Below are 26,848 nucleotides of genomic sequence, written 5' to 3'. Positions count from 1 at the left end.
GTCCTTATTGTCTATGAACCACTGGTCTGCTGGGAGCGCTGTCTTTAATGCCACTGTCAATTTGTACCAACTGTGGTTGGGCTGTTTTTTGGCTTGGCCCTGGGTAGTGACTTGTGCAACTGATTATGAGGTGGGAGTGATGGCATGGATGACTTCCTCCCTGCAGCTACTGAATTGGGGTTTTCTTCATAGGGCATCGGCTAATAGATTTTTTTTCTGCTGGGATGAACTTCAGTTTGAATTTGAACCACCTGAAGTATTGCCCCCAGTGGATTTGTTTATGTGACAATTTCCTAGGGATCTTTAGGGCTTCAAGGTTTTTGTGATCAGTCCAGACCTCAAAGGGCACTTTGCCTCCTTCTAGAAAGTGCCTCCAGGAGAGGAGAGCCCAGTGGAATGTGTAGGCTTCTTTCTCCCAGATGGCCCACCTCCTCTTGGTGTCAGTTAGTTTCTTGGACACATAGGCACAGGGTAAGAGCTCTCTCTGTGAGTCTTTTTTTGCATGAGCACTGCTGCTGCAGCCACATTGCTGGCATCTTCTTGGATTATGAATTGCCGTTCTGGGTCCGGATGCTAGAGAATCAGTTGGCAAGCAGTTGGCTCAGTCATGGCTTTGCAGGGGTTGGCCCCATTTTTAACAGTTCTGTTAGGGGCAAGGCGACTTCTGTGAAGGCTGGTATAAACTGTCTATAAAATTTTTGCAAACCCCAGGAAGCTTTGCAGTTGTTTGCGGGTGTGTGGGGGTTGCCAGTCTAGCACCACTTTTACTTTTCCTGGGTCCATCTCCACCTCCTTGCTGGATATGCAGTAGCCTAAGTAGTCAAGGGAGATCTGGTAGAATTCACATTTTGACAGCTTTGCGTAGAGCTTAGCGGCTAGGAGTTTTTTCAGTACTTGCCACACCAGCTTTATGTGTTCCTCGAGGGTCTCACTAAATATGAGAATGTTATCTAGGTAAACTAGGACCCCTTTGTATACGTGCTCATGTAGCACTTCATTGATTAATTGCGTGAAGACTGTCGGGGGCCCTTGTAGGCCAAATGGCATGACTTTGAACTGGAAGCTGCCAAGCAGACAGTTAAAGGCCATTTTCCATTCATCTCCTTCCTTGATTCTGATGTGGTAATAGGCTTCCCTCAAGTCCAATTTGGTAAACACCTTCTCCTTGCTCAAGTGGCTTATCATGTTCTTCATGAGTGGGAGAGAGTAGGTGTTTTCCACACACATGGCATTAAATCTGCAAAAATCCATGCAGAGCCTCACCCCCCCCATCCTTTTTTTCCTTAAACAGTACTGGGGCAGCTACCCTGGACTTGGTGGGTTGGATGAAGCCCCGCGCTAGGTTGACATTGATGTCAAAATACATCTAGAGATGTATTTTCTTAGTTCCTCCATTTCCTTGGGAGTCATAGAGTACATCTTTGGTTTGGGTAGCTTGGCTCCCAGCACAAATTCAATTGCACAATTGGTTGGGCAGTGGTGGTGGGGAGAGGAAGTTGCAATCTTCTTCATTAAAGACAGCCAATAGTCTTGGCACTAGAGGACAGCCAGGCAATCCCTTGGTTGCAGGGGCTGCAGTCTGTGCCTTGCTAGTACTGGTGTGGCTTACCGAGACATGGCCTGGGTAAGGCTTTACAGGAGGAAGTGGTCCGAGACCTATATTTAATTTTCTATAGCCGTCCTCCCAGGTGATGGTTGGTCCCTATTTGTCTAGCTAGGCAAGCCCCAGAATGATGGACTCAGTCATTTTTGGGGCTATGACGAATAGAATGAGTTCTTGGTGATGACCCATTTCTAGTCTGACCAGTTCCAGTGTGGCGGGGGCTCTGCCAATTAGTGTCCCATTGACCTGCTCAAAGCGGATGGGTTGTGCTAGGGGCCTCGTACGTATACCTAGCTGCTCAACTATGGGGAGGCTGATTAGGCATCTGGTGCAGCTGGTGTCTATGACTGCTTCAGCTTCCCTCTGGGTTCCTGTCTCCGGTACTACTATACAGGTTTTGACAGTGAAGGGGTGGATGTCTTCACTTACGATCGGCTCCCCACTCCCCACTGTAGGTTGAGCCAGGCTGTCCAATCCCAATAGCTTGAGCTAGACTAGTCATGCTGAGTTGGTCGAACCACTCTGGGAGACCAGCTAATGACTGGCTGTGTGATGGTGGCAGGAATCCCCATTCTCTGGAGTGTTTGCTGCACTGCGGTTTAGGCATCCTCCACCCGGTGGTTGGGATCTGTTCCCTCTCGGCATCCACTCAGTTGCAGTTCCGATGGTGTGACTCCAGTAATTGCCTCTTGGGATGGCATGACTCCAGCAACTTCATCCCACAGGGTTGGGTCCGGCTGCGCAGCTTACTCAGGCACCAGCTCTTTGGGCTGAGCACCCAGCTTGTGTTCCCTTTTTGCTGCTTCTATTGCTTCCCCCACGGCTTGGGAGGGGTAGTAGCTGATCTCGATGAGGGTCATCAACCCATTCCTCATAATTCCCTCCATGGCTTTCTTCTCCTCCTCCATCTTCCCTGAAGTTTTGGGTCGGCATTTGGGGCTCAGGACCCCGGACAGCATCCCAGTATCTGGGGAGCTGGTATGTTGTTTTAAACCAGATTCAGGTTGATGTCAGGGTTCCAAGTAACACTCCCAAAGAAAGAAAACTCCAGGGCTTGAAATTCCTCAAAGCTACATTTTATTAGAGATGTTCTATTGGCACATCTGAGAAAACTGGAACCTGAAAGTTTCCAGGTTTTCCCAACCCAAAGAAAATTTCAAATCCCTGTCCAATACTCACAAGTCCATCACATGGTCCAATCAGACATCATCCCAACTAGAGATGCCTCCCAGCTCCAGGATCCCAGGTGCAGGGCCAGTTGTCCTTGACATCTTGAGAAAGGAATGTTATTATGATTATATATCACCCATACTCCACACAATCCCCCATCCCAGTTTCCCACAGTAATAAATATAGCAGATCTGAAGGCCTAATAAAAAAGATGGCTTCCAGGCCTGACACCCTATAGAACTGTTAATTCTGGTAACAGGGAGAAAAGTGAGACTTAAGGCATTGCTAGATTCAGGGTGCACAAGAAACCTAATAAGCCCGACTCTGGTCAGGGAACTGGGCATTCAACTAAAAACTCCAGTCTCGTTCTGCCAACTTGATGGGTCCATTGCAGGAGGTGCCCTGTCCATGTTTGCCACTGAACTACTTAAATTAATGATGGTAAATCACTCCAAAAGCATTGCTTTCATGTGACACCAGGGATGGACTGAGCCCTAGTTCTGGGGCTAACCTGGTTAAAGAAGTGGAAACCAAGGGTGGACTGGACAGAGGAGATCCTCCAATTTCCTAATGATGAATTAATTTGAAATGAGGAATCCCACCAGACTGAAATACCGCAGAATGAGGAGGTAGCTGTGGCTGTGGTGAATGGATCCCTACCAGGCATCCCCAGGAAATACCAGGATTTGATGGATGTTTTCAATGAAGCAGCCTCAGATGAATTTCTCCCCACCCATAGGTCTATGGATTGTGCCATCGAGATTTTACCAGGGGCCAAACTACCTAACCCAAAACTTTACTCTGTGACTCCCTGGGAACTGGATGAATTGTGGAAATTCATAGACAAAATCCTCGAGCATGGGTTCATCAAAGTGGCTGCCCCCGTCCTGTTCTGGGAGAAGAATGGCTCATTATGTTTATGTGTGGATTATAGGAATTTAAATGCTATTTGCAAGGAAAATCTTTATCCCCTACCCCTAATGAAGGATATGCTGGCCCATCTGGCAAAGGGGAGAATTTTTTCTAAACTAGACTTGTGGGACGCTTATTACCGGTTCAGGATCTGAGAAGGGGATGAATGGAAAACAATGTTTAATTGTCCGTTGTGATGTTTTCAGTTCAAGGTTTTGCCATTCAGACTCCAAGGGGCTCCTGCTGTTTTCATGCAGCTAATTAATGCGGTGCTGCATGAGCACTTGTATAAGGGAGTTTTGGTTTATCTTGATGATGTACTGATTTATACTGAAACTAAGACTTAAATTGGTGAGGGGGGTTTTGAAGAAATTAAGAGCAGCTAAGTTGCTTGGCAAACTCTCCAAATATGATTTTCACCAAGATAAAATAGATTACCTAGGGTACAGAATCTCTCACCAAGGGGTGGAAATGGACCCCTCAAAAGTCAGAGCAGTCCTTGAGTGGGAAACCCCCCCATACTCACAAACTATTGCAGAGCTTTCTGGGGTTCACTAACTTTTATAGGCAGTTTATCCCCTCTTTTGCCCAAATAGCATTGCCGATTATAAATCTGTTAAAAACTAAGCGGGTAGATAAACCAAAACCTAGCCAACCACTGAATTGGACTATGGACTGCCAAGCTGCATTTGAAAAAGTAAAAAAAAAAAAAAAACTCTTTTCAGTTGAACCTGTATTAAAACACTCAGAATCAGAGAAACGGATTACCATTTGTAATCCAGGCTGATGCCATTGATGTGGCAGTCGGTGCTGTTTTATTCCAAGAGAATGAAGAAGGCAAATTACAACCAGGTGCATACACCTCTAGGAAGTTAACTGAAACTGAACAGAGATGGGCATTATGGGAAAAGGAGGCTTTTGCAGTTAGATGGGCACTCCTAACTTGGAGACATTTGTTGGAAGGAAGTAAAATACCTTTCTAAGTCTGGACTGACCAAAAGAACCTGGAAGCGCTCAAAACCCCACAGAAAATGTCTCCAAAACAAGTCCAGAGAGCACAGTACTTCCAATGTTTTAATTTCACTTTGAAGTATTTACCGGGAGGGAAAAACATTTTGGCAGATGCCTTGTCCAACCTACCACAGTGTCAAGGCAGGAGTTATTAAGCCCATGATCACAACCTCTCAATTAGCAGCTAAGGTTGTCACACGCTCTCAGGCAAAGAACGACCCCTCCACCTTAGACAATGCACCACCACAGATTTCAAAAAAACTTTAGAAATGGATGAATGGTTTAGTGCCAATAAACATACTTGCATAATAAAAGAGGAGTTAGCTTGGGTGGGAAATAAACTGCATGTCCCAGCTAGGGAAAGGCTGAGAAGTATGCAAGCTTGTCATGACTCCAAATTAGCTGGTCACTTTGGTTTTGTAAAAACATTACATTTACTGAAATGGCAATTCTGGTCATCCTCATTAAAAAAGGACATAAAAAATTATGTAGCAAGCTGCCCCATTTGTGCTGCTGCTAAATGCAGGCAGGGGAAAAACCCCAGTCTATTGCAGCCGGTGGCTGACCCTTCAGCATCATGGAGAAAGATCTCCATGGACTTCATTGTTGAATTGCCCAAGAGTTCTGGAAACAGAGTGATCTGGGTTGTCACCAGAGGTGGGTTTCAGCCAGTTCTGACTGGTTCTTGCGAACCAGTAGTGGAAATTTTGAGTAGTTCGAAGAACTGGTAAATACCACCTCTGCCTGGCCCCGCCCCAATCTATTAGCTGCCTCCCAGTCTCCCACTGATCAGCTGGAAGGAAAAAATCAGGGCTTGCTTTTCAGCTGGGAGATCGCTTGGCAAAGAAGAAGAAGGGGGAAAAAACCAAGATGCCATCGTTTTAAATTGACAAGCCAAGAAGCAGCTGCTGGAAGGAGTTTTTTACTTGCAGAAGTAAAGTGACATTCAGCAGTTCATTTCTGGGTCAGCTGAACAACAAACTGGATAAGAGGACAGATTCTTATATGGTTCTATGTTTTTGAAGTTTTGGGGTTTGTGTTTCTAAAAAGGTTTGGGCAATTTCCATTGTGACATATCCTATCTTGAATGAGTTTTCTGCCTGCTTGTAAATGGAGCCGAACATCCAGCTTCCACTTTCTATTATCTCTAAGCACTGGTAGCTGTTTTCTTCTTACAAAGTTTCCTTTATGCAGCTGTCAGGAATGTGGAATGAGCCTCAGGCAGGTTCCTTTGTTAGCAACTTAATTTTTCCTTGCTTTTCTGGGAACCTTTTCTTATGAGTAATATTTTATTTGGGGAAATGAAGAGGGGGGAGTTTGATTCTTTCCCAGAGCAGGTTAGTGGAGTGGGGAGGGAATGGGGATTTTGAACTATTCTTCCCCTGTCACGCCCACCAAGCCATGTCCACCAAGCCACATGGACAGAACCGGTAGTAAAAAAATTTGAAACCCACCACTGGTTGTCACAGATCTTTTCTCAAAACAGGTTCATTTCATCCCATGCCAAAAGATCCCTAAGCTTTGGCTAAACTGTTTTTGATCCATATTTACCACTTGCATGGGGCCCCATGACGTATTATTTTGGACAAACGGGTCCAATTCATGTCCAAGTTCCGGAAAGCTTTTTTGAAACTACTTGGGACTGAACAGGGACTTACAGTAGTGGCCAAAATTGTGGAAACCTTTTGGGAAAAGTGTATTTTTGAGGTTTGATGGCTAATAACACCACTTTTTTTGGAGTTGTACCATAAAATTATATATCAATGGAAAGATAATTTAATCAAGAATGCAATGCAATAAATTTATGAAGGATTTGTTATTAGAATAGCAGTTATAAAGAAGAAAAGTGAAACAAATAGAAAAAACGAGATATACAAAAATTATCACCATGTCAGTTAATACTTAGTTGGGTAACCATTAGCATGAATTATAGCCTTACAATTCTTCCCATGGAGTGAACCAAGTCTTTTGGTTCTACAGCTGTTATAATGTGAAACCAAGATTGAATGATTACTTCTATTAACCGGGGTTTTTTGCTGGGCCGCTTCTGACTAACAAATTTCTTTAGTCGGCTCCATAGATTTTCAGTTGGGTTAAGGTCTGGGCTATTCCCAGGTCATTCCAGCAGTGGAATATGATTATCTTGAAACCACTTTTTGCACACAGCAGCAACATGACATGGATCTGAATCCTGTTGAAATATAAATGCTTCATTGTCTTGGAAAAGATTATGTCCGGAAGGCTTCAGTTTGGGCTCAAGTATTTCATTAACATATTTTTGGCCATTTATATTCCCATTAATCACACAAATTCTGCTCATACCATTTGATGCCATACAACTCCATATCATAACACTGGGTGTTTTGACTGACTGGGTGTTTCACGGTACATGTAATGCAATCAGGATGCAAATCTTCTCCGATTCTTCTCCTTACATATTTTATGCCATCACTATAAAAGCAAAATATATGGTGGATGAATGTTCTGGGAACATTCTTCTTTTATTTACTTCTCTGTACAAATGCAGTTAATGATAAGTAAATTACCTGTGCATCATTGCTGAGCAAATTCATCAAAAATTAAAAACAGGTGCAGATGAAATATATAGCCCATCAATGCATCTGATAATTATGGTAAATTTTTAATAAAATAAATGCATCTATTATCCAGGATGCCATTCAAAGTGTCTAGAAAATATGAACATTTTATTTTAATTAGCTATCCTTTCACTCAGGTTGGTGATTTAATTATCTATCTACAGATCTATGCTTTGATTAAACCACTTATAGGTCATTAAAACAATTTATTATTAAACAATCTCCCTCCTTCCCCCCAAAGCATACTTCTGTTGCTATTAATGGATTTTCCCTAAGAGTAAATTTAGATGACTTCTGCCAAATGAATATTGTTAACTGCTAAATTATTGCTTTGTCCCCAAATGTAGCTATTTGACACTCATTTGCTGCACTTGGCATAATGCATATATTTCCCATAGGAAATATCTGGTAATTTTCATTGACAGCTTTTAGAGTTCTGATTTCTTAAAAATTGAAGGACCTGCAATTTAGTGTTAGAATACAAGAGCAAAGAAGATAATGCTTGATTTGAATTGCACATTATTTCCCCACAATCTTTTAAAAAATACATGTGACATGCCATGGAACTTCAGTACTAAAAGAAATGTTTGAAGAAAAGCTTAAAATTAAATAATTATAATACATTATTAGATCTCTAATAATAATACACCATGCTTTATATTCATAAACATACTTTATATCTGTGTTTTGCTTTTTTGTTTAATTTCATATAGACTTGGAACCATTATTCTTTTCATTTGTAATTCCCAAAGTAAAGGAGGGACAGATTCTTGTATCGAAGTAATGGATTCCAAAATCTAAATTTTAGGGGGGCTGCGGTGGCTCACGTGGTAAGATGCTGAGCCTGTGTTCCGCTGAGATCAGCAGCTCGGCGACTCGATTCCCATTAGTGAATAAACCTTGTAGGGACAGGAAAGGAGCCTCCCCCAATTGCCTACTGGCATTCAGGCATCCCGCAGGTAAGATAATACCACGCGAAAAAATCCCTTTCACAGAGGCAGGCAGCCATTTCGGTGATCCCTGGCTAACACATGCCATACAAAAACAAAAACAAAAACTGTACATTACATATACACATACATGTATGTATTGTTCTGCCCCAGCTACGGACCCCAGCACACACAAAATCTATACAAAGCTTATTTTACTCAAATAACTCACTCTTTTTCAACCAAAGGCTGTTAATAAACTGTCTTAACAGCCTAAAAGAATTCTAAGATAAGGTAATCGCAGTCTTACTAGGGTTGGCAGAAAGCCCAGAAGCAATTTTGCAGGGAATCCAAACACGAAGGAGAGTGAACTAAAGTTGTTCCCTACAGCTTGCTGCAATCGGCATTCCTCCTTAAATAGGCTAAGGGAGTGGCCAATTAGCCCCAAGCCTTACTCTCGAGAAGATCTCCTCCTGAGGAGCCACTCCTGTTTTTGGGAGCTCTGTGCACCCATGCATTGAGAAGAGGCTCCTCCTCTTCGTCCTCTTCACTTAAAAGAGCTTCTGGAAGTTCTGAAGGCTCTGGATGAATCCCTGCCTCTGGCACCACATCTTCTCTAGCCTTCTCACTATCAGACTTGAGCGCCAGCTGCACAGGCTGCTGGCGCAGCACCACATCAGCCTCCTCATTGTTGGAATCAGCTACAATCTGCACAGGCCACTGACGGGCCACAACATGTATAGACATACACATGTGTATATATACATACACATAATGCTAAAATGAATTTGTATATCCAAGGTTATTGCGTAAAAATTATTTAAAGATCCCAAATGAAGTGTTTATAGTGTAGAAAGTTAGCACCAATGGTGGGATTCAGCCAGTTCGCACCACTTCAGGAGAACCGGTTGTTAACTTTCTGAGCAGTTTGGAAAACTGGTTGTTGGAAGAAATCATTAGGGCAGAGAACCGGTTGTTAAATTACTTGAATCCCACCACTGGTTTGCACCCACCCCTCTCCTAGAAGAATGAAATATTTTGAGAAATACTAAAAAAGCAGAATATTATATTTCCCTAAAGGAGAAACATGTTTTTAAAGTCAGAAAGCAGCCCCCAAGTCTTTCTTAATAGCAGGACTGGGCCAGCCTATCTACAAGACAAAAGACCTTCGGCTCCATGGTGATGGGATTAAGACATGACCATCCAGGACATAATAGGATTATCTAGTAGCAGAGCTCATTACATTGCACAATCTCCTAAGGACATTGCATCATCCAGCACACTTTTGACCAAACTTGGCTCAGACAAATATGACCCCACATGGCCCTATGGGAGTTTGACAACAGCCAATACAATACATGTTCTTGTACAGGAACAGGAAGTTCACGTGCAAAGCCCAAGAGAAGGTATAAAAACCCCTCGCTCTCAACCCATGTGTACCCATTCATTTGATGATATGAGGGTAGGTGTTTTTATGCTGATATTTTCTCCTTATTTTGATACATTATTACAGAAGGGCCATAAATGGTGTAGTTAGAATTTATGAACCTAGCACATTTAATTCCCATCTTCTGTTTACTGCTGATCAGTTGCATCACATGTTACAGAAGCTGACAAAAAGGATTATGGTAAGGGTATCCTGTATAATTTTTATTTCCATTTAATTTCTACTCAGTTTTATAACAATTTTAACTTAACTGTTGTGGGTTTATTATTTTTCCCTATAGATAAGAAATATATCAAATAGATGAAACTAAAAACTTTAGAATAGATAGGAAATTATACCAGAGTTTTTAAATTGTTTTAAAAACAAAAATCATATGCACTGTATTTTTCGCACTATGCACCGGACCATAAGATACACATTAGCTATAGAGGAGGAAAACAAGAAAAAAAAATCTGCCTCTGCCATCCAGCATCCATTCAGTATTCATCTGGCTAGCGTCCTTGCAGCAAATAGCAAACAGCCTGGTCAGCTCCAGCACACGGCTCATCAGGGTTCCGCTCCATTGCACCCACCACCAGTCAACTGAGCTGAGCTGCTGCCACCATCAGGAAACACTGGAGCCTTTGCTGCCAAGTAGCTGATTGGTGGTTGGATCGGCCTCCAGGAATACTGCCAATCAGCTGTTTTAGGTGGCAGGGATCGCAGCTGCTGCCGCCTATCGCTGCCATTCGCTGCCACCATCATTCTCCATTCACTGCTGCCAATCGCTGCCACTATTCATCACCAATCGCCACCGCTGCCACCACCGTTCAGCACCGATCGCTGCCGCCGCCTCTTGTGGTGACGAACAGCGGCAGCAATCCCTGCTACCTAGAACAGCTGATCGGCAGTATTCCAGCAGGCCAATCCAACCACCAATCAACTGCTTGGCAACAAAGTCTCCAGTATTCTCCAACAGTGGCAAAAGCAGCTGCCACACCAACCCCCCCACCACAATACTTGTTCTATAAGATGCACAGGCATTTCCACCCACTTTGGGGAGGGGGAGTGCATCTTATAGTACAAAAAAATGCGGTAATTACATTTTATTGCCTGCTAGAGAATTCTGAAGCTTTTATAACAACTCACACCAGATGCTGTTTTAGGACCTCGTTCCAGAGCACGATACCATAGTCTTTTGAGACTGAGGGTTGCCAATGTGTTTATAACAACTGCATGCTCTTCCATTATAGAAGTATAAACATAAACATACCTAAACAGAGAAAATAAACATGGTTGCTTATGTTTTCCCCTCCATGTTTGCAATGCTCTAACTGAAATATATTCTATGATGCTATGCAGTAATATAGTCTCTGAACTAAATCCTATATAGCAACATCAATAGAATTAAGCTTAGCCATGCTAGATTCTTTCAAGAAAAAAGTAAGGGTCATGTGGAAACGTAATGATCAATAACCGTGACATAGGCATTTTATTATATTTTTGAGCTAACAAGCACAAAATAGTAATATTCCTAAAGTTAACAACCCTGCATTCTAAATGCCATTGCCATCAATGGCATTAAACTTGTGTTCATATTGTTTTTCCAGGTTTAACATAGATACTTATACATACTTTACAATACCAAAGGGTTAAGTAAATTCTGCACAGATATAACTAATGGTTGTGTCATTCAGTTTCAGTATATTTCCATGGCAGCAGCATAAATCTCTACAAATAATACTCAATTTACAACTATTCATTTAGTGACCATTTGAAGTTACAATGGCATTGAAAAAAGTGACTTATGACCATTTTTCACATTCACGACCATTACAGCATCCCTGTGGTTATGTCCTTCTTCTAATGTAGCAGTTTTTCTTGTGGTTGCTATGGTAAGAAAGTGAAAGTTACAACAGTAAAACTGAAAGGCAGGATTATTATTTTATTTTTATTTTATTTTTTGCTTTTTTTCTAAGTTTTGTACTTTTCAAATAAGCTCTGCATAGTACTTAAAACTTAATGTGTGTGTGTTTATAATATGTATAATACATATACACATACCATATTTTCTGGCGTATAAGACGACTTTTTAACACATGAAAATCTTCTCAAAAGTCGGGGGTTGTCTTATACGCCGGGTGTCGTTCTCCTGTAACCAGGCAGACCAGCCCAAAAGACTCTGATGAGCCTTAAATGGCTCTGGCGACCCAAGCTCTGATGATCTGCTAATCAGGCAACTCAGCTGGGATTGCCAGAGCCATGGAGAAGGGAAAAACTTTTCCCCCTCCAGCTTGCTTACCTTAGCTCAGTGGTTGGGGGTCAAACAACCCTTTCACAGGGGTCGCCTAAGACAATGGTCACCAACTGGTGGTCCTTTGGTGATCCGCAGAGAAATTTTTGTATTTTTGCATTTTTGCAGGTGGTGCAATACAGAAAAACGAGCGCAGCCCTCGCCATCTGGAATGAATGGTGCTGTTGTGGCAGTGGGGGAGGGGGTGGCAGAAGTGGGAAGAAGCGGCATTTGCGATGGCTGGAAGCTGTGGGAGTGAAGCACTACTTTCATTTGTATGGCAACAGCATTCCGCCTTGGTATATTTGTGCCAGCCAGTGGCGCAAGGCAGCCCTCCTCTCCTGCTGCCTGGGACTCAGAGTGGTAAATGGTGTCTGGATTTTGCTCTCTAATCCGGATGCCAGATTGGCCCCCTGCAAGCTCTTGTCTCTCGAGGAGCGCTCCCTGAAGCGGGGCTGGAAACTTTGGTTGGGCTCCTTGAGAGAGGAGAGCTTCCAGGGGGGCGATCTGGTGTCTGCAATGGAGAGCAAAATCTGGCTTCTTCTCTCCGCTGTAAGAGCGGCATCAGGATTCTGCCTAGGTATATTTGTGCCAGCCAGTGGCGCAAGGCAGCCCTCCTCTCCTGCTGCCTGGGACTCAGAGTGGTAAATGGTGTCTGATCCGGAGAGCAGCTGGATTTTGCTCTCTAATCCGGATGCCAGATCGGCTCCCTGCAAGCTCTCGTCTCTCGAGGAGCCCGACCAAAGTTTCCAGTGCCACTTCCGGGAGTGCTCCTCGAAAGATCAGATCTTGCAGGGGGCTGATCTGGCATCTGCAATGGAGAGCAAAATCCAGCTGCTCCCCGGACCAGTCACCATTTACCGCTCTGAGTCCCAAGCAGCAGGAAACGAAGGCTGCCTTGCACCACAAATATACCAAGGCAGAATCCTGATGCTGCACTTTCAGCAGAGAGATGAGGGCTGCCTTGGCCATCGGCTGGCGCAAATATACCAAGGCGAATGCTCATGCCGCACAAGTTCAAGTAGTACTTCGCTCCCACACTTCTTCCGGCCCTCAGTCTCTCAGGGAGATGCTTGACTTCCTCTCAGCCCCAAGACACTGGCTGGCCCATGAGATGAGAGAGAGAATGAGAGAGAAAGAGAGAGAATCAGAATGAGACAGAGAGAGAAAGAGACAAAGAATGAAAGAGAGAATGAGAGAGAGAGAATCAGAATGAGACAGAGAGAGAAAGAGACAAAGAATGAAAGAGAGAGAAAAACAGAATGAAAGAGAATGAGAGAAAGAGACAGAGAGAATCAGAAAGAGAGAGAGAGAGAATGAGAGACAGAGAAAGAGACAGAGAATGAAAGAGAATCAAAGAATCAGAGAGAGAATGAGAGAGAGAGAGAGACAAAATGAAAGAATCAGAATGAGAGAATCAGAATGAGAGAGAGAGAGAGAGAGAGTGGGGAGAGAGAGAGAAAGAGGGGGAGAGAGAAAGAGAAAGAGAGAAAGAGTGGGGGGAGAGAGAAAAAGGGGGACAGAAAGAAAGAGAGAATGAGAGAGTGGGGGAGAGAGACAGAAGGGGAGAGAGAAAGAGAGAGAGAGTGGGAGAGAGAGAGAAAGAGAGAATGAGAAAGAGGGGGGAGAAAGAGAATGAGAGAGAGGGGGGAAAGAAAGAAAAAGAGTGGGGGAAAGAAAGAATGAGAAAGAGAGGGGGAGAGAGAAAGAGAATGAGAGAGGGGGAGAGAGGGGGGAGAGAGAAAGAGAGACTAAGAAAGAGTGGGAGAGAAAGAAAGAGAGGGAGAGAGAGAGAGAAAGCGAAAATGAGAGAGAGAGAAAGAGAGAATGAGAGAGAAAGAGTGGGAGACACAGCGAGAGAGACAGAGAGGAGGGAGAGTGCCTGAAGGAGCCCATCCTGTACTGGGAGTCCAGGTGCTTCAGCAAGCAGCGCACTGGATTCGTATTAGTGGTCCGCGAAATTTAAAATTATGAAGTTGGTGGTCCCTGAGGTCCAAAAGGTTGGGGACCCCTGGCCTAAGACCATCGGAAAACAAATATTTTTGATGGTTTTAGGAATAATTTTATCGTTGGGGGTCACCACAACATGAGGAACTGTATTAAAGGGTCGTGGCATTAGGAAGGTTGAGAACCACTGCCTCAGCTGCTTGCCTTGCTTCACTTGCCTGAATCCATTCCATCAGCAAGCAACTCCCTGCCTGCAATCAAGCAGGCAGGGAGTTGTGGAATTCAACTCCCAGAATTCCTCAGCCAGCAAAACAAAGCTGGCTGAGGAATTCTGGGAGTTGAAGTCTACAAGTCTTAAAGTTGCCAAGGTTGGAGACCCCTGTTCTATTGGGTAAGTTTTTTTCCCCTTTGAGATCTTTAAAAAAATAGTTAATTGGGGGTTTTTTTAGTTGTTATTTTTTAGACCTAGCCATTTAAAGTTTAGGAAGTTTTAAATTTAGCTTTCATATAAAAATAAAAATAAAATAAAATAATATTTGTGCAGCTTTCTGAGATTTAGTGTGTTTCTGTAGTGTTTCACTCTAACTACACAAACATACAAAATGTCACAAAGCTGTATGTGGAATTTTGTGTGTGTAAAGTGTGAAAGTTGGGTTTTTGGGCTTTTTGTGGCTGTGTGAGGTTCCTGTTTGTTGCAGTGGCCATTTTGGGTCTAGCACAGCTGCCTTTAAATTGTGGGTGAGCCAGTTGTGTTGTGTGTGTGTAAAGTGTGAAAGTTGTTTTTTTGGGCTTTTTGTGCTGTGTGAGGTTCCTGCTTGTTTCAGGGGCCATTTTGGGTCTAGCACAGCTGCTTTTACATTGTGGGTGAGCTAGTTGATGTTTTTTTAATTTTTATTTGGTGTGCGTTGGAAGAGGGGTAGTCTTATATGTCAAGTATAGCCCAAACCCTATATTTTAACAGGAAAATTCGGGGGTCGTCTTATACGCTCAGTCATCTTATACGCCGGAAAATACGGTACATGTATGTATGTATATGTATTATACACACGCATACACACATACACATGCACACTCACACATTTGTTTTGTAAAGTTCACCAATTATCTACTGTCCTTAATAATAATAAACATGCCCACAAAGCACCTATCTGTTAGTCTAATTAAGTTTGCTACTTTGTTAGATATGTTAGAAACAAATTTTCTATTTTCTAGAAATATGTTCACCTACATCCATTTAAAATTTTCTTAAATCACAATCTTGTTAAGGTATTTCCTTTTAAATTAAAATCCTTTAAGAAGGCATTTCCCCCCTAATCTTAGTTTCAGAAAGAAGGCAACTGATTGGAGACTTTGATCTTCCATGCTGTTTATGATATCGGTCTTAGGGTGTAAATCAATAAGATCCAAAGGTGTTCAAGAAAATGAGGTTTTTACTATGCAATGTCTGTACAGATTGCACAGTGGCTAAGAATGTGTTGTAAATGTTTTGGCTCCAAGCTGCTCCACTCACAATCAACCAGGAGAAACTCAATTCCTGTGGTCTCCTCACAAGAAGCAGAAGTGGATCATTCCCAGTCCTTTCCCAAGAGAGATTTTCTTCTGCTAGAAAACTGACTCCAAGATGGTGATTCCACCATAGTGTTGTCCTCAGTTGTGAAGCTGCTTGCAGGGACATCTGATCCACCGCCAACAAAGCATTGTTTGTGTCTGTATTAGGCTTTTTTCTTACTCCAGCCATAACCATTTTAAAAGGTAAATGCTACACAACTTACTAACCAAGCTATTTTTAACACTTTTTAGAACAATATACAATTCTTCATCCTCAGTGAAAATTCAGTATAACATCCTTATGATACTGAAATAATTTCCAAGAAATCCAATCTTTATTGGGGTTATTTCCAGGGAAATGATCTGGCACTGCAGCTTTATTAGTGGTTTTCATCTATCATAGATCTTCCAGGCAAACAACTAGATTATAGTTGACTTCAAATGGAAATGTGCATGTCTATCCCTGCTTGAAAAATGTGAGGACAATGACCAATGATGACATTATCATTTACTGACATTGTTCTGTCTCTACTACATGTTAGTCTGTGTGCAGCTCAACATGCAGCTAAATCCACCTATCCTCCAATAAAACAGACTGTGTGCGTAGATCTGAATGTTTTATTGAAAGAACAGGATATGGTGAAACTGAAGAAAATAGGCATACATACAACGAGAACCAAATACAAGATAGTATTGAGTTACTGCTGAACATAACTATTAATAAATACAAGCAATTTAAATATCACCATCACATGTTCTGTGTGTGCTATGGAATTATCCTTGGATGACCATGTGCCACAGATTAAAATGGATTCTTCTTTGTGCTTCTGCTTCTCCAAATGCTAAAGGAAAATGGAGTCTGGCTTCCCAGCGTGCACTTGGTTTGAGAGTGTGGGCTGATGGGTAATGGGGTGGGGTCAGCTTCAAACAATATGCTTGGTGTTTGTCTCTCCGGCCACTAAATGGGACTAGAGCGCAACAACAGTATACAAAGATCGTATGTTGGGGCATATTTGTCCCTCCGGTCACTAGATAAGGCTAGAGAGCAACAACAGTATATAAAAATTATATGCTGGGGCATGACAGACATAATTTCATAAATGATATTACCAAATGATTATTGTTGACAGACAGATATGATCACATTTGCCCAAACCTCTTCTTCTTTGGAAACTAAGCTGTCAGTTGTTTCAATCAATCATACAATATCCCATGGTACAGTGCTACACAAGAAATGATAATGTTTCACCTCTTAATGTCAAAATGTCAAAAATGACAAATTGAGATGATTTTCAACATTTTTCTTAAAAATGTTTATATATAAACATTTATATAGTAGAGGAGATATTGTGTATTGTATAACACCAAGGAAGGGGGATATATTAAAACAAATGTAGCTGATAAAAAAGGAATGATAATTTTGTGTTGAGAAAAGGGCTGATACTTAGCTTCATCCTATGTGAACATTGTATGTCATACACCAGTTACACACCACAAAAATATTAATGCCTACTCTTTCTCTCTCTGTATGTGTGTGTGTGTTATACCAAGAAATAAAAAAACACTTTGTTTTTGCATTCAGAAAAACAGAAAATTCCTTCTTGCCCCAAGATATGATAATAAATTACTGCTTTTAGATCAGAATATGGTGGTTATTAATCTTTATTCTTTTTTTCAGAGCTGATGTATACAGTTGAACTTGCTGGAGGACTTGGTGCTATTTTGCTGCTACTTGTTTGTTTAGTGACTATTTACAAGTGCTACAAGATAGAAATTATGCTATTCTACAGGAACCATTTTGGTGCAGAAGAACTAGATGGAGGTAAGCAAATATGCTTCAACATATGCTTTGTTTGAATGTGAAACATTCTAGTAAAGAGCTGTACTATAATTAAGAGCATATGATCACTAATGAAGATAAAAATAAATTCATTGATTTTTTTCTTGTGAAATTTTAGTGCAACAGCTATTGCATCACTCCGATTTCCCAACCTCAGAAACAAAATATCATAAATTTTGCTTCTTACTGTTTCCATTTTGTTACTTTCTAAAGTACAAGAAAGGGACGCAGTGGCTCAGTAGCTAAGAAGCTGAGCTTGTTGATTGAAAGGTTGGCAGTTCAGCGGTTCGAATCCCTAGTGCCGCGTAACAGGGTGAGCTCCCGTTACTTGTCCCAGCTTCTGCCAACCTAGCAGTTCGAAAAAAGTAAAAAATGCAAGTAGAAAAATAGGGACCACCTTTGGTGGGAAAGTAACAGCGTTCTGTGTTCCTTTGGCATTTAGTCATGCTGGCCACATGACCACGGAGATGTCTTTGGACAGTGCTGGCTCTTCAGCTTTGAAATGGAGATGAGCACCGTCCCCTAGAGTCGGGAAAGACTAGCACATATGTGCAAGGGGAACCTTTACCTTTAAAGTACAAGAGTTGTTCGTATATTTTAATATTACTATGAATATTTATGTTTTAGAGTGTCATTTCATATATATATAGAATAATTATTTATATTCTTAAGAATTACTTAAATAAAAAATGGTAAAACTGTGCTCCAGAATTTACATTTAGTTTTGTCTCTGGGCATACAGTGATTACAGAATTTATTGTACAAGGTTTAACCTATAAAACTTTTCATGGGTTTATACCCTGTGGTTAAAATACCTTTTATCGAACAGTACTAATTTTCAGCAAATCCAGCTAAGCAATCTCACAATTTTAACCCACCTATTCATTATCCCTCAAATTGCTCAAAAGTGGTTAAAGATTACTAGTTTAACAACATTGGAAGGGACCTTGTAGGTCTTCTAGTCTAACCCCCTGCCTAAGCAGGCGACCCTACACCATTTTGGACAAGTGGCAGACCAGTCTCTTCTTGAAAGCTTCCAGTAATGAAGCTCCCACAACTTCTGAAGCCAAGCTGTTCCACTGGTTGATTGTTCTCACTGTCAGAAAATTATTCCTTATTTCCAGGTTGAATCTCTCCTTGTTCAGTTTCCATCCATTATTCCTTGTCTGGCCTTCAGGTGCTTTGGAAAATAGGTTGATCCCCTCCTCTCTGTGGCAGCCACTCAAATATTAGAACACTGCTATCTTGCCTCCTCTGGTCCTTCTCTTCACTAGACAAGCCATGCCCAGTTCCTGAAACCATTCATTGTATGTTTTAGCCTCCAGGTTATCTTGGTTACTCATCTCTGCATTTTTTCTAGATTTTTCAACATCTTTTTTACAGTGTGTTGACCAAAACTGGATGCAGTATTCTATTTCTTTCTGCTGCCTGTTACTTCCCTGCCACCTTCTCTCTTTAGTGGACCAACTTTTCCTTGATTTTTTTCTTGTTATTTATATGTTGGAAGAAACTTTTTATTATCTTTGACTTTTCTTGCAAGTCTTTGTTCATTCTGAGCCTTTGCTTTCCTGACTTCGTCATTGCATGTTCTGGCTATCTGCTGATATTCTGCCTTAGTTGCGTGTCCCTCTTTCCATTTTTTGTACTTCTCCTTTTTGTCTTTCAATTTGTCAAAGAGATCATTGTGTAGCAATGCTGGTTTCTTCTTGGATTTCTTGTTTTTCTTTTTCAGTGGTATTGTGCTGGTCTGGGCTTTTATGACCATATTTTTCAATTTCCCAAGATTCTTGAGTTGTTTTTCCCTTTAGGATTTTCATCCAAGGAATCTTTCCTAAGTTATCTTTGAGTTTGTTAAAATCAGCTCTTTCAAAATCTGGTATCATTATGTTCTATTACTTATATTTGCATTATGTTGAATTCTAGTATGACATGGTCACTCTCACCCAAGGTTCCTGCATTTCAGCTCCCTCTATCACTTCTTTTCTGTTTGTAAGAAGAGGCTACTGTCGCCACTGCAGGCTGAGACAAGATGAGGTTTCTGGCTGCAGCCACCCTGCCCCCTGCCTTGCCTCACCTCATCCCACTGGATGAACCGCCCACCCACCATCCAACCCACTGGAGACCCCTGGATACCCTCCTCAACCCTGTCAGCACACCCACATGAGCAACTTGAGCTGGCCACCCCCCTCCACTCCCAGTCTGCTGTGATCACTCATATCCATCCTTCCCCCTGGCCCCAGAAGACAACCACAATGCTGATCTGACCCTCAATGAAATTGAGTTTGACGCCCCTGCTCTAGACCCTTTACTTTTTCTTCTAGTAACTTGATTAGTTTACATTTTATACATATATAGTCTGGTCTTCTATGGGCATAAGTGTATACATGGAACAAGTTTTGCAGATCACAATAGTGTTTTGCAGATCACAATAGTTGTTCAGATATAATAGATATTCAGCCCATTCAACAGAAGTAGTGGGTCTGAAGTAGGAATTTGAAAAATTTCTTTCACTCTGTTTGAGACTATGATTGGTTTCTGACTATCACACTGCCACTCATATCTACAAATCTAGACAACCTGAATTTGATCATGTGCTTCAAATTTAGTATGTATAGTTTCTTAGCTCATGCACAAGGTACAAATAATACAATATTAGTAGCAGCTGCAGGACTTTAAGAGTATATGATCCTAATTCCATTTAGTACATATAGAAAAAAGTCAAAACAGAGTGGTGGGAACTTCATAATAAAATTAGTATTGATCTGCAACCAGCATGTAAATCCTGGAGGAATCTACGAAATAGAGGGGAAGCCCGGGAGGTAATGAGAAGGAAAGCAACCTCCCATTATGAGGAAGGGAAGCCCCCCAAATTTGATGAGAAGGAGGTCAGCCATTATGGCAGACCCAGAGCTGTCATTCCCAACTATGGATCAGGAAGAAAAAAGGGGAAAGCAGCATGAAGGCATCGGTGGCAGCTTAGTGAACCCAGCATTCGAGGAGATTGTACCCAAGGAGAGTGGGACCTGGAATTAACACTATGGTGAGAGTGAGTCTCCAAGGTGAGGGGAGAAGTGGTCTCTGGATATAGCGGTGATTTGGCAGTAGGAGCGGAGGCTTGTAGAAGATTGAGAATATTAAACTGTGAGACATAGAATGTGGGGAAGCCCTGGAAGGGGGCAAACTAAACTGTAAGACACATTAATTATCTGGATTGGGACTGTGCTGAAATAGAGCATTTTGAACTGTGTGGAATTTTCTGGACTTTGCGAGTTTTGCAAAAAGAACTTTCACTTGTGTGGGAAGAGAGACTGTGTTAAATAGACGGAAAGAGCCATCTAGTGGCAAGAAGACGAACAGTGGCTGATGTAATATATAGAGACTGGACAGGAAAATATTTGTAAATATCTGCAGATCTACATACCTTAAATACCCAGCTGATCAGAGGACTTTGTATAGTACAAAGTGCAGAAATACTTACAATACATACTATAAGTTACATATAAATATGTAATTATATAATCTATACTTATATTTATATTTATAGGCATATAGATCAATTAGACCTAAACCTTTATATATAGCAATCTTATTATTATCTATAATAGAAGAATTAATTTAGAGGAGATTAACATATTGTATTTACTACTAGAAGACCTCCAAGGTCCCTTCCAGCTCTATTCTATGGATGGAATAAGGAGGGTCAGAGATAAATAAACAGCCATCAAATCACCTGCAGCAGCTGAGCTGTTCTGATTAGTTAATACCGGCACTGCCCAGCTCTGTCATTCATCCTGCCACAACGAGTCTCAGCTGTCAGTTCTGCTGGTATCAAATGAGAATCTGACACTTTCACAGGGACCAAGTTGTCCCTTTGCATTAATTCATGTTGTTTGAGAAGACACACGGCCTGAGTGCTGAAAATCTTGTGACAGCCAGGCTCCTTTGAGCCACTTTTTTTTTAAAAATTTGATTTATATGCGGCCCTTCTCCGGAGACTCAGGGCAGCTTACAATGTGTTAAGCAATAGCCTTCATACTTTTGTATATTTATACAAAGTCAGTTTATTGCCCCCATAATCTGGGTTCTCATTTTACCTACCTTAGAAAGAATGGAAGGCTGAGTCAACCTTGAGCCTGGTGAGATTTGAACTTGCAGTAATTGCAGGCAGCAGATGTAAGTGGATGTTAATAACAGTGCTTTAGTCTGCTGAGCCACCAGAGCTCAGAGCTTTGCTTCCAGATGTTGTAAATGCTCCAACCCTGGAAGTTTTTAAGAAGAGATTGGATAACCATTTGTCTGAAATGGTTTTAGGGTTTTTTGCCTAAACAGGGGGTTGGACTAGAAGACCTCCAAGGTCCCTTCCAACTCTAACTAAATTCATATATATATATATATATATATATATATATATATATATATATATATATATATATATATATATATATATATATATATATATATATATATATATATATATATATATATATATACATACATACATACATACATATATATATATATATATATATATATACATACATATATATATATATATATATATACATATATATATATATCTTTTTCGTAGGCTTTTATGTGCATATTCTTTCTACCAGGTTTTACCTACATAAGCTAAGATGTTCTTCAGCCCTAGTTCTGTGAAATCTCATTCACAAGTTTCTGGGCTTTTTGTATCTTGCTGAAAAGCAACAACTCTGTGCTGCAATTTGGGAGACTCAAATAGCTATTTCTGCCTTTTAAGGCGTCATCAGTGAGCCACACCCTCTTCTCAAGTATCCTCCCTGTAAAGGTACAATGTTTCTTTTTCTTTTTCGTAGGCTTTTATGTGCAGGGTGTGGCTCACTGATGACACCTCACAAACTGATGACACCTCACAAACACAAAGCCAAACAACAACAATGCAGCTCACCAGCTCAAATCCCCCTGCAACTCAGACTAAGCTGAGCACAACCAAGCCCCCACCCAAACAGAACACAACCCCAGCCAATCAGAGCACAGCCAAGCCCCTAACCAATCAGAACACACCTCCACCCAATCAGAACACAGCCAAGTTCCCACCCAATCAGCTCACACCTCCACTAGCAGTTAAAAGGAAGAGACAGCTGCGATCTCACATTGCTCCTGGAAGCACGAAGCCGAGAACACCAGCCTGAAGATGACGAATGAGACTTCGTCGAAACGTCGCCAAGACACTTCCAATTTTACGTGGGAGAAGACCCGAATAACCAAAGACCTACATATATATATATATACATACATACATACATACATACATATATATATACATACATACATACATATATATATATACATATATATATATACATACATATATATATATATATATATATATATATATATATATATATATATATGTATGTGTATATATATATATATATATATATATATATATATATATATATATATATATATATATATATATACACATACATACATACACACACACACACACACACACACATATTTGTTTTCTGAGGTTTTAGCAGGTGTAGGTCTTTGGTTATTCGGGTTTTCTCCCACATAAAATTGGAAGTATCTTGGTTGCTCCTAGAAGCACAAAGCTGAAAACACCAGCCTGAAGATGATGAATGAGACTTTGTCAAAATGTTGCCAAGATACTTCCAATTTTACATGGGAGAAAACCCGAATAACTAAAGACATACACACACACACACACACACACACACACACACACACACACATGCTGAACAATTAATTGGAAATCAATTACCAGTCTGTACCTACTTATAACTATTTTTATATATCTGAATGTGACTTAGTCTGTAATCTCTATATATATCTATATACTTATATATTAGGTGTAATATTTGTGTTATATTACTGATAGTACTACTATTGTATATTGATTTATCTAAAGGAAATATTTATTAGAGGTTAACATACTATATTATATTGTAGGATATATGATTATAAATTTGAGAGTGAATATAGTACTATTGGATTAATACTATATCACAATACTTAATATTGAATGGTAGTCAGTGTACAACCTGAGAAACTTCTGTATTGGATAAGTGAGTAAGCAGAAACTATATGGGTAGATGGTAGCTAATTGATGGTACTGTGAAAGAATGTTTTCAGGGCATTGAAAATGACAAGCATGATGACAACTATGAAGATAGGGAAAAAAACAATGTCAAATCCATCATCAACAGCAGCCTCCTCCCCATCGGATCAATGCTCAATAGACAGTATGCTGAGTGGCGAGAAAACAGGCTCTACACTGAGTAGGCAGAATATGCAGATGACTCTCCTGATGATCCAGGAAATGATGATGAGAAACAAGAAGCTATAGCGAGAAAGCATGAAGAAATGAAAAACGAGAGGGGAGAAATGAAAGGAGATATTTGTAAACTGGATGACAAAATAGGGACGATACAACAGGCAATAGCTAAGAACGAGCAGAAAATGGTGGAAACCAAAGAACAAATGGAAAAGAAACTAGAAACAATGGAACAGAAATTGATGGTGAGAAACAGAGATCTGGAAGTGGCGATCATCCATTTAGAAATGGAAAAAGCAGCCTTCTTTTTGAGATTTCAAAACATAGTGGAAAGTAAAGAAGATCTGTTAAAGATCATGACAGGATTACTAGCAGACACTTTGCAGAAAAGCAAGCAGGAGATCCAAGGTGATATAGATGAAATCTACAGGATGCATACCAACTACACAAGACAGCATAAACTACCAAGGGAAGTTCATGTTTTCTCTAAGAAAACAATAAGGGATGAAATATACAGGAGGACAAGAGATGAGCCATTGAACTATAAAGGAAAAGAAATTCAAACTCTAAAACAAATCCCAAAAAGAGTTAGGGAACAAAGGAGAGATTATAAATTCTGTCTCCACAATTGGTTAAGTACAAGGTGCTGTTTAGATGGCTTATACGAGAAGGAATGTTGATCTCATGGCAGGATAAGAAATTTAAAATCGATACTTTGGACAAAGCACAGGAGTTTTATGATCACTATTTAGCGATGGACAAAGATCAAGATAGCAAAGAGGAGATAGATCATGATGAACAAGGACGAGCGGAAGTGGAAGGTACTGAAAGAGAAGGTATAAGAACAAGAGCACAGAGAGAAACCAGGATAAACAAGACTGGGACCCATGTACAAGCAATAAGATGGAGGAGGAGATTAAGATGGTATCTATTAACATCAATGGAATGAACTCACCAGCAAAAAGGAAACAAACATTAGCAAAACTACAGAAACAGAATATGGACATTGTTTGTTTACAAAAAGTACATTCTAAGAAGAAATATGGTAGTATCTTAGAATATCCCAAAATAGGGAAACTCCATCTATCTCTCACCCACCAAAAGAAGAGAGGAATAGGGGTATATATTAAAGAGTGATTAAAACCCAAGCAAGTCTATTCTGATGAGGATGGAAGAATACTAATGGTCAAAATAATAATAAACCAGAAACAAATGTTACTCGCGGTAATCTACACTCCAAACAATAACCAGACGGAATTCTATAGTAAATTGCATGGGAAAATAATAGAGACAAGTATGAAAACATATGTTTAGTGGGTGATTTTAATGCAGTGGTGGATACTAAGAAAAACTACACAACTAATTAAAAAAAATAAGAAGAGAAGAACATTGCCAAATACATTTCTTGAGATGGTACAAGAACTAAACTTGCAAGATACATGGAGACACTTAAATTTGAAAAAGAATCAATGCACCTTATACTCAAACCCTCATAATTCATGGTCGAGGATCGACATGATATGGATGAACCCAGAATTGGAAAAGGACATAGAGGAAATAGAAATCATGACAAACACTTGGGCAGACCATAACCCGCTGAAAGTGAGATGGAAAGGAGTGGAAAAAAAGGAGATCGACGTTGAACCAAGGGATTTTGAAAGAGAAAGCTTATGTCCAAATGGTGGAAAAAGAATTGAAACTATTTTTCCAAGAAAATAAAAAAGAACAAACATTGTTGCAAAATTTGTGGGATACCACTAAAGCATACATTCAAGGATTAATGATAGCGTATGTAGCTCGAAGAAACAAGGAAAAGAGGAAACAACAAACCATACTTGAGGAAGAACTTAGAAAAGTGGAATTAATACTACAAAAAGAATCACAGAATGACAAAATTAAAGAAGAAAGGGCTCTAGTTAAACACAAAATAAATTTGATTACACAGGAAGAAAGGGCACAAAATCTAAAAATGGTGAAACAAAATGTTTTTGAACATGCAAATAAACTAGGGGGATGGCTGCCATGTAAACTAAAAAGAGAGAAAGAGAAGAAACTAATACAACAACTATTAGATGAGAATGGGAATTTACACTAGTGAATGGAAGAGAAAAAAATATTACACATTTTTTTTTTAGGATTTGTATAGGCAAGAAGCTATAGTGGAAGAGAGTATAAAACAGTACTTAAGGGAGAAAGGATTAACTGGAAAACAAAAGGGAAATGTTGAACGACAAAATAACTTTCATAGAATTAAGAGAGGCAGCCAGGAAACAAACAAACAAAGAAACAAAAAACAACAACAACAACAATAAAACACTGGGACCTGATGGACTCCTTGCAGAATTATACAAAAATATACAAGAACCATTGGAGATGATAATGCTTGAATTATATAATGAAGCCCTGGCGGAAGCTAAATTACTGAGATCATGGTCCAAGGCATATATTACATTAATATTAAAGGAGGACACAGACCACCAACAGATTAAAAATTATAGGCCTATTTCGCTTCTAAATGCCGACTATAAAATATTTGCTGCCATAATCGCAGAAAGAGTCAAAAAATTATTAAATAAATGATTCACACAGATCAAAATGGTTTCCTACCAAAAAGGCAAATTAGTGTTGTGGTCTGCCAGCAGCCTGTGGAGCTGGCAGTGGAGTCAGACAGTGAGGAGGCTGAGGAAGAACATGGGCCAGACTTGGAGGCTGGGGAAGGCCCGGATGAGGGCTCTGCATTGGAGGCAGAGATGGGGCCAGGGCCATCTGGGAGTGATGTGCGGACTCCGGAACCCACAGAGGTTGACAGCAGAGAGGCAGAGGAACAGGAGGAGCCTGTTCCTAGTGCACACATGGAAGAGCTGCCAGAAGGCAAGAGCAACTAAAGCAAAAAGGATGACTCGGGAATAAGGCCAAGAGATGATTGGCCCCTCCCATAAGGCTTAAAAGACCAGCGACGGCTCTTGAGCTCTTTGTCGGAAAACAACATTGATAGATTTGTTTCTTGTCTTGCTGCATTTATTTCTTGTTGGTGTCTTCTGCTTCTGAACTTTTGCCAAGAAAAGCCTTTGGCAGGTTGCCTAATTAGACCAAGGTTGGTGATAAGGCTGAAGAATTGTGTTATGAAGAATTTGTTTTGAATTAGTTTGGACTACGCTGAGAATGAGTTAATTCTCAGCTGTTCTAATAAAGTCTGTTTTTGTACTGATTGCGTCTGATAATACCCACTTGAGCCTGGGTCACAACAATTAGAAACAAAACGAGAATGGTAATGAATGTTTTAGAA

The 26,848-nt window shown here is 40.5% G+C and overlaps 1 protein-coding gene across 2 annotated transcripts in view; it reads left to right on the top strand.

Annotated features, from left to right (window-relative positions):
- The window catches only part of IL1RAPL1 (interleukin 1 receptor accessory protein like 1), a 2,053,286-nt gene that overhangs the window by 1,997,288 nt on the left and 29,150 nt on the right, over nucleotides 1-26,848 (top strand). For both annotated transcript variants that reach the window (XM_087895235.1, XM_087895234.1), the window contains exon 9: nucleotides 17,115-17,258. In XM_087895235.1, coding sequence (XP_087751361.1) covers nucleotides 17,115-17,258 — 144 coding nt within the window. The remainder of the gene's footprint in view (nucleotides 1-17,114; nucleotides 17,259-26,848) is intronic.

Source organism: Pantherophis guttatus, chromosome 5 (assembly GCF_059756535.1).
Source record: "Pantherophis guttatus breed Tessera chromosome 5, ASM5975653v1, whole genome shotgun sequence".
NCBI lineage: Eukaryota > Metazoa > Chordata > Lepidosauria > Squamata > Colubridae > Pantherophis > Pantherophis guttatus.
The sequence above is the reverse complement of the archived record's forward strand: the minus strand, read 5'-3'. Positions and strand labels throughout refer to the sequence as shown.